The sequence below is a fragment of the Castanea sativa genome, chromosome 6 (assembly GCF_040712315.1).
Source record: "Castanea sativa cultivar Marrone di Chiusa Pesio chromosome 6, ASM4071231v1".
Lineage (NCBI taxonomy): Eukaryota > Viridiplantae > Streptophyta > Magnoliopsida > Fagales > Fagaceae > Castanea > Castanea sativa.
In genome coordinates, this window is record NC_134018.1 from 6,993,992 (window position 1) to 7,003,353 (window position 9,362).

The following is a 9,362-nucleotide window of genomic DNA, read 5'->3' on the forward strand; positions in this document are numbered from 1 at the left end:
GGCCTATGTGAGGTGATATATTAACTTGGGAATATTGTGAATTTTTGTTGTCTTCCTAGAAGGAATCTAAAATCAAAGCCCATGACCATGTTGTCATACTTCATATTTTGTTTGTCAATCATCCCACTTATGTGTGTGAGAATTATGCCATGTAAGTTACTTTGGAAATGTATAACGTATTCAATTAATTATAAGAATGTTTACCTAATTATTTAAAATTTTAAACCACACTGAAGACTAACTATAAACGAGTATCGTTTGGCTAAATGGTCAAATAAGTGACATAACTATCAATACCCAACATTAATTGGGCTGTGGTGTCAACCACTCTAGAGGATATATAAATAGTTTACATTATAAGTAACCTATGCTTCTAAATCCAAATTAGAGGAATAAGGAGTGTACTTATGGAAAACCATAGGAGAGATCAGTGCATTATTCACTTTAGGATATTATTACATAAACACAAAGCCAGTTATTGCTCCACGATATATAGAGAATCGACACATCACCTAAAATAGGCTATATAGCAGCAAATTTGAAAGGCACTGATTACAAAAAATACGAAGTGAGCATTAATATGAAGTACAAGAAATGTTGACAAATAGCAGTATACGATGGGGATTATTAAATCTTGAATTTGTCTTGACATCAAGCAAGGTGCTACAAGCAAGAGTGCTATAAGCAAGATCGGGGCTGTTGTTGACCAATAGCAATACCTTTGGCATTAGAACATGATGATGCTGCATGTCCTCTAGCACTTTTGTAAGTTAGGTCGATGTCATTGAGCTCAATATTCTCACAAGGTTTACTTTTGCTACAATCAAAAGTAACTGCAAGTTTTGAGTAAGAGGTGCCCTTAATGTTTCTGTACTTTACATCTTGAATCTGAACTTGGGAGTTGCCCTGCAGATAAAAAAGGATCACCAACATGATAAATCAAGTTTTATATAACATATATTTTTTCTCAACCCTAACCCAAAAAATTGAGTCTAAAAGCACTAGTAAGTTATGACCATAGTAGCTCAAAACCAAAAACCTATGCAAAATGCACAAGCATAGGTAAAATTATTTTGAACAGTACCTTTTGACTCAAAACCAAAAACCTATGCAAAAGGCACACGCATATGGAACATGATTTGAACAGTACCTTTTGACAATTCCCATGTGGACAATATTGTTGATCAATGATGATAGGGTTGTTGACATTATCCATGATGATGTCTTCAAAGGTAAGATTGAAAACATTACTTGAATAAGGTGTAGCCCATGTTTTAACCCTCAAGCCATTTTGAGAGCCAATGAAGGTGCAATTTGTCACCCATAATCCACTGACATCTTTTTCATTAGGATTCCTACCAAGGCTTCCAATACTGATTCCATGGCCCGGGCCACACTTAACGTTCTGAATGATTATATCTTTAGAACCAGAACTCATTGCTACACAATCATCTCCGGTGGCTATTATCGAATTCAAGATTTCAATATTACTAGATGAACCAATGCGTATTCCATCGGTATTGGGGCTATCTTTGGGTGCTATTATATGAACGTGATTAAGTTTCATATGATTGCATCCCCAAATGTTCACATGTGCTTCCTTGCTATTGACGGAATGTAGGTAACTGATCCATGAATTGTTGACAAAATTAAATCTCAACGACTGAAAAGCATAACAGAAACACACAATGTGAATAATTTGCAACTCAAATAGGATTGCAATTTAAAAAGTGTTCTGATTAAATTTTGTGGTTTATTTAACTCATTTTTAAAAATGGGAATTGTTTTAATAAGTTTGTAAGTCGTACCTAAAAAATTGTACCAAATAAGTTAATAAATAAAATATACCTAATAAGTAAATATGCCAAACAGTTCAACTTCATAAAAATCAAAAAGCAAAGAATGGTTCATGACATTGGAAATAGACCAATAAAAAATTAAATGGTACAATTTTATAGTTAAAGAGGAAAGAAACTAATATTTTAAATAAATAAATAAAACCTAATCTAAGTACATGGAAAAGAAAAATAGATTATAAAATTGTGAAGTTAAATGACCTATAGCAAAATAGAATGCTAAAATGATTCATGACCATGGCGCACATTTGGTACGGTGGTCACTCTACAAATATAAATGTTTGTGGGGTGTGGGAGCAAGGGCTGAGATTCAAATCTCCAAGAGGGAGTTTCACACACATATACACTTAGATTAGAGTAGAGTAGAAATTCTATCTTGTATAAAAAAAATATAAAAAATTGATTCATGACAAATGGCTCATGTAAATGATCATGGGCTACACCATTCTTTTTTTAATTCAGTTTAAGATGGATTTGTTGATATAAAAACTTACAATGGGAAGAGTTTTGCAATTTGGATCTTTACTGCAATTATTCTCATTCCAAGCAGAGGGACCTTGGCCATCCAATTTCCCACCACCCGTGATTATCAACCCATCTATGTGTTGGAAGGTGATCCAATGGTCAACATTAATTGAAAATGCTTTATCTGTAGGAGCTTTTAGGGTCCCTATAATCACAAATTCCAGTAGGCCGTTGCATGGGCCATTCAACACTATAGGCCATAACAAATAGGTTCCCCGTGGGATTAATACAAGATTTATTCCTTCAGATTGACAAGCTTTGTTAAATACATATTCAAACACCTGCAAAGACAAACGCGCATAGTAAAAAATACTTCAATGCTACACAACCAATAAGAGATCCTTGAATATCATAATTTTATTGAGCCAATATTACCTTACTGTTATCAATATTTCCATTGGCAATAGCACCATAGTTCATCACATTAAAAACCGTTTTTCCATACCCAACTTCAAAAATACAAGCTAATATAAAGATTATGTACACACAACGAAAAAATAATATTGAATTCATGTTTTGATCTTCACGTACTGCTGCTTGATAGTTTTGATTTCTCTGCTTTTATAATGACTCTTATAGACAAGAATCAAATAAAAGTAATAGTAACCCTAGGGATATATACAACTAAACTTCACAATAATTATATAACAATATTCCCAAATTAGAGTACCACCTCACACATGAGCCCACCACAACTTGCACCATTTCTCCTATGGTGGCTCTCGTTTGTTTCGACATTAATATTTTCTGGAAATGACTCGATTTCCAAAAAGATTTTTTTAAGAAAACTATATCATTTTCCTATAATTGGTAGCAGCTTTAAAATGAGTTAAAAAATTATCATTTGACTTCCCTTATTTACCTTGGTTTGAGATAAAATTGTTTTCCATGTTGTTTTCCAAAAGTAAAAAACAAATCTATCTCATTCCAAGTCTTCTAGAAAACAACTATATTTTCATGCTAAGCTAAATAAGGAAAGTCAAGAGATAATTTCCTTTTACCCCCTTTTTTTTTTTTTTTGAATAGTACTACCAAACACAGGTAAATACAGAAAACCATGTTCACATAATATTTTCCATTGAAACAAATTGAACGTTACCATATAATAATGGAAACTTAGTAATTAATTTGTATATTCTATATATATACAAGATAAAATTTTACTCTAGCTTAGTCGAAGTGTAAATGTGTGTGAAACTCCCTCTTGGAGACTTGAACCTCGGCCCTTGCCCCTCAGATCCCATAAGTTTTCATATTCTTTTATTGTGCCACATTAGCCACCTATTTTCAATTCATATTTTTCTCACATGTAAAAAGGAGATTTCTCTCTCTCTCTCTCTCTCTCTCTCTCTCTCTCTCTATATATATATATATATATATATAGATATATAGATATGTTTTTTCTTTTATTTTCTTTTGGTGGGGTTTTATTCTTTTTTGTAGTTTTGGGTTGATGTGTGAATGTGCAAGTTAGGTTTCAAAAAGGTTCAAGTGTTTGTTATCTAATCCCTAATAGTACATTTGGGTGTCATACTTGCTAAGTATTAAAAATGACATTTTTATAGTAAAACTGAAAAAGAGGAAAAGAATGACAAAACAGAATCAGTAGAGAAATATAGTGTGTACGTGGAAAATCCCATGAATAGGGATAGAAAACCATAATGGGATGAAGGATGGGGTATCCTTATCCTTAATAAAATTATGCAATATTATGAGAAAAAGCTGAGTATTACACAATATTCTTACTTCCCTCCACCCTCACACTTTTTCTGCCCTTTTCTTTCTACCCAAATTTCTTCCTCTCTTAGCAACCTCCCTTTTTCTGCTCAACAACATTCCCCTCTTATAGTACGAGGAATGTTACTGGCTATACAAAGATAGGTGTCTCAACCCCATTGCCTGTTACAAACCCTAATACAGCTACAACTTGTACCATTCTGCAGCTGGAAGAGAGAGCGAAAAACTATCTCTGTCAAGGTAGTCCGCTGAATGGCGGCTCTATACTATGTCAAAGGATAACCAGAGAGGAAGAGAGGGAAAGCGTAAGGCCTGAGGATGTTACATGTGTCCTAGACGGTGGTTCAAACTCATACTAGTCAATGAGAAGTGTCCTGCAGCACCTGCTGACTGAAAGGAGCTGATTCTCTCTCATGGTAGTGCTCGTTGTCCATGCCGGATTGAACTCGTTTCTTCCTCCAGTGGCACTCACGCTATTGGCACGACATGATTCCCCTCACCGAGATCTGTTCTTTTGTAACTCAAAGTCATCCACATGGAGGGTCAGGATGTAGCCAAGTATGTGTACTTATTTTCACTTGCTTGTGCATTGTACAATGCGTTTAATTAGTGTTTTTGATACCTCCACTTTGGGTTGATGTGTTCAGTTTTTTGGTGTTGTATTTTTTTTTATTTTTTATTCTCCATTACATGCAAATCCTCTTTTTCTCTCATATGACTTTGGTTTGATTTTAGTTTGATATTAGTAGTTTAGTACTTAGTTGTTCTGAAACTAAGAATTTGAGTTCATATCAAATCACAATCTACATGGCTATGTGTTTAGATGTCCGTAGCAATTGTGAGTAATAAATTATTGTAAAGTTTATCTTTTATGCTTTTAGTTTCTTTTTTCTATAGTTACGATAAGAGAATAATAAATTTTAATAATATATTTTAAACTTGGAAAGTTCAATTGCATGGAAGAAAATTTATGAAAGAAAACTTAGGAAAACATAATGCACTGTGACACAAGCTATAAGAACTAGTCGCATACCTGCACTTTACTTGTGATAATTTTTTTACATTTCATTTAACCTTAAGAGGCATAGATTTTTAAAAAAGTCTGCAGTTAATTAAAATTTGTCAATTTGAGGAAAATATCACACCTACAATAGTTTAGGACGTGCCCATTAAGAAAAAATATCACAAAAAATCCAAAGAATTTTCCAAACTCAAAAATAATTTGGGATACATCTCACAGCTAAAAATGACTAAGACAGACAGTTTACTGCTTAAGGCACCATTTGAGGGACTTCGATGGAGACGTATGGCTATTTAGGGCTGATAGACAACAAAATAAAAACTTTAATCCAATTACCGTGGGTACCAATCTACACTAACACAAAATGTTTCACAGAAGTGGAGACAAACAACAAAGTGAAAACTCTAATCCCACAATCACAAAGGTGATGCAAATGTTTTGACTCCAAATATTTATGGCCATTTAAGCGTACTATTTTTGTGAATACATCTCTGAAGTGGACTCCGTTAAAGTCAAGTTTAAGGTAAGTATTCGATTTCCTTCTAAGACAATATTCTAATATAGGGAAAGTAACCTATCATAGAAACCACACTCACACAGTTCTCCAAAATGCAAATATGATCAGCAACTTGATGTATTTGTACATTTTTAGACCATTTAAAATACAAGTTGTTTAACCTAGTTATTTAGCCAAATGATTACTTAGTTAAATTATTCAAATCTAGGTTAACACAATCAAATCATATCATGTAAAGCAATACGGAAAAGTAAATAACATACGATATGATAACTCAAGAAAACCAAACCAGTAAAAAACTTGGTGAGGATTTAACCTAGTTATACTTAAGGTAAAATAGATCAACTATGAAAGAATTGAAAATTTTATAACAAAACTTAGACCACTAACATTTTGTTGCTACCTCGTGTAGAAAACTTATTACCACGACTATGTGACAGTTTCAAGTCCACGGACTACTTCTTTCTTAGATCTACAGCATCCACAAGTTCTCCTCCTTGTGTTTTTCTTTAAGCTCTTGAAAACAGCAACTGAAGAGATCACCAAGTTCTCGACATCAATCTTGATCTTGATAACCCTAAGTGTGTATAAAGGTAAGCACATCTAGATTTCACAGAAGATTCACACACACAGCATATCAACAACCTCTAAAACGTGGCTAAAGTTTTTCTTTTTATATGAGACAGAAAATATAAAACCCTACACGTCAAACGGGCTTGGGTTGAGTTGGAAAAAAAAAAATCTGCACGAGATTCGCTCAATCGAGTCTAATTTTCGATCAATCAAGCCTTGCTGATTTAATCCAATAAATCCAGTAGTACACTCAATTCCAACATTACACATAAACACACTTTGAGCATCCTAAATCTAGACTCTAAGTTTGTATCATGGTTTGCCAACGTTACACATTAAAGTTCTAATACATGTAGATCCTAAAGTCTTAAAACCTAACAATATTAATCCATGCTTTGTAACAAAACATGTACTTAGCAAATTGTTCAATGCAGATAATAAAAAAAATATATCCAAAAAAAAAGAAACCCGAAGATTCCCATATGTATTGGGATGCCTTGTGAGGATATTTTGTGTTCTAAATGTTCCTTAGATTTGTTTCAATTACCTGCCTGAAAAAGAAAAATTAATAAGTTAAAAAATATGCAGATAGTAGAAGTGTTTAGGATGGGGGCATGAAGGTATCAATTCTGCGTATAATAATTCAAAGATGTAGTTGAGGAATTGCAGGGTGAAGGATTGGTCCGGGCGAGTTTCTTGACTTGATTCTGTGAAGTGTTAAAGTCTATCTTGGTGACTTTAATTCAAAGGAAGAGGTTATTATGATCCTGAATACACAAGGATTAGACCTCGAAGACAAGCACAACAAAACAACACTAATAAGTGCAATAAGAAACTGTCCACAGACGTTAAAATGGTGGAAATGGGAGCTGCATGTTTAAGTGTGAGGCCAAGAAAGGGTGGTCCTACTAAGAAGAGGGTAAATGAAGAAGGAAAGAAAATTTTTGAAGTTACTTTAGCTTAAAATAGTAAAGAGGTTTTCTTTCTTTTAGTCATGGACCTATGATTGTGTTACTCGTATATTAGATAAAGTTTCCTTAGCTGGAGAGCCAAATATATTTCCCACTCACTTAGATATTTTGTAACATATTGTAAATGTGAAGCACTTGATTCTCCACCAAATCTGATATTTGTATGACTATGGACAATATGCAACTACAAAACCACTTTTGGATGCACAGCAGACACTGAAAAAAGGGACCCAGTGCTTCATTACTCAAACCATGAAAAAATTTTCCTAACACATCATGATACTAGAACTTTTCATTGCAATTTCCATTGAAGAGGTATCGTGATCATCTCAATTAGCAGTATTCTTGGGAACCCACCAAACTCTTATTCTTTTGTTAAGGCTTCCACTATAGAGCAAGAACCCACCACCAATATTACTTGGTGATGCCGGCAAGCATTTAACTGGACCTTCATGGCCACTTATGACTCCAACTTTACTAAACTTACCTCAAGCCCCTCTTTTTCATATACCAATACTCTTATCAGCAGAGCCACTGCACAAAAACTCCCCCGTTTGACACATACATAGGACAGTCATTTGATGAGCTTTTGTCTCACTAACTAATTTCCAACTCTCAAAATTCATGCTCCCCTCCCACCCCATCACAAACCCATCTGACCCTCCTCCATAAACCCATTTTCCATCCTCGGAAACTATAACTGAATTAATCGAAACCTCCTTATGACCCTCCAAAATTCCTTTCAAAGCATGTGAATTCTTCCCCTCCTTAACCCCAAGCCTCTCTTTTCCATATACCAATACTTTTATTAGCAAAGCTATTGCACAAAAACTCCCCCGTTTGACACATACACAGGACAGCCATTTGATGAGCTTTTGTCTCATTAACTAATTTCCAACTCTCAAAATTCATGCTCCCCTCCCACCCCATCACAAACCCATCTGGCCCTCCTCCATAAACCCATTTTCCATCCTCCTTATGACCCTCCAAAATCAATCGAAATCTCCTTATGACCGTCCAAAATTCCTTTTAAAACATGTGAATTCTTCCCTTCCCTGCCCCAAGCTCTAATCTTCCCATCAGCTGAAGTAGAATACACATCCCGTTACTTGCCACCAACCCATTAATTGCATCATCATGTGCCTTAATTGATTCCAAGCACTTCAAATCTGATAGCCTCCACACCTTGGGGTCTTATCCCATGACCCTGAAATTTATGTGTCAACTTTATAATTCATATGCAATTGGAGAACCATCCAAATTAGTGGAAACATTTCACAAGGGATCTCATTAAAGAGAAAACACAAACTCTTTACTAATTTAGTGGCCACCATTCCATACATGTATGAGCTTTACAATAGGGGGAACCATTCAGAGAGTGGTAAAGAAAAAGATAGAGACATAGTAACAAACTCAACACCCCAACAAAAATGATTTAGAAAGTAAATGTAACGTAACAACCATCCACACCACAACATGAAATAGGCAGAAACAAACGCTGAAAGGGGAAAAAAACCATCAAACAAAAGAATAGAGCACAAAAGGTATTGGGATATAGGAATACCTCAACTGAACAACCCAGCTTACATAAGTATTTATATAGATGTGAGGAGAGGAAGGAAGATAGAGAGGCTGGCGTTAGAAGCGAAAATAGAAGCTGAAACCGTTGAATAGGAAGATAAAACCGTGAGGAAAACAGTAGAACAGAAGCTGAAACCGTGATATGGGGTGGATGAAACAAAACGTGAAACGATAGAACAGAAGCTGAAACAGGTGGGGAAGGGGAAGGAACTAAACCTGAAAAGGAATAGCATAAGTAGTAACCGTGAAAAGCATTTAGGTTTGACAAAAGGAGTTAGCTGAGAAGGCTTTGGGTGTGGGCTGAAGTTTAAAGTAGAGATAGAGCTCCATGTAACAGAAGGAAAGGGAATTGCATGAGTTGTAACCGTGAAAAGCAATCAGGTTTGACAAAGAGAGTTAGCTGAAAGGGCTTTGAGTGTGGGCTTGGGCTATATAGTGGATTTAAATGTATAAGAAGTGGACTTTAAAGTAGGGATAGGGCTGGAAATTGAATTAAAAATTGGCAAATATTATTTTTAAATTGAATTAAAAATTCAGAAAAGATGTTGAGAATGACATGGTTGTTGATGTGGCTTAATGTG

The 9,362-nt window shown here is 34.8% G+C and overlaps 1 protein-coding gene and 1 long non-coding RNA gene across 2 annotated transcripts; both read right to left on the reverse strand.

Moving 5' to 3' along the window:
* Nucleotides 1-535: 535 nt before the first annotated feature.
* Nucleotides 536-1,482, reverse strand: LOC142638985 (exopolygalacturonase-like). Its single transcript, XM_075813066.1, has 2 exons — nucleotides 1,151-1,482; nucleotides 536-906 (listed from the first exon to the last, which is right to left on the reverse strand). Exons 1-2 carry the CDS (start codon nucleotides 1,436-1,438, stop codon nucleotides 679-681), a joined length of 516 nt encoding a protein of 171 aa, XP_075669181.1. The 5' UTR covers nucleotides 1,439-1,482; the 3' UTR covers nucleotides 536-678.
* A 55-nt stretch (nucleotides 1,483-1,537) lies between these two features.
* LOC142641468 (uncharacterized) lies at nucleotides 1,538-9,087 on the reverse strand. Its single transcript, XR_012845406.1, has 3 exons — nucleotides 8,765-9,087; nucleotides 2,351-2,662; nucleotides 1,538-1,663 (listed from the first exon to the last, which is right to left on the reverse strand). It is a non-coding gene; the product is annotated as an uncharacterized LOC142641468 (long non-coding RNA).
* Nucleotides 9,088-9,362: the final 275 nt, after the last annotated feature.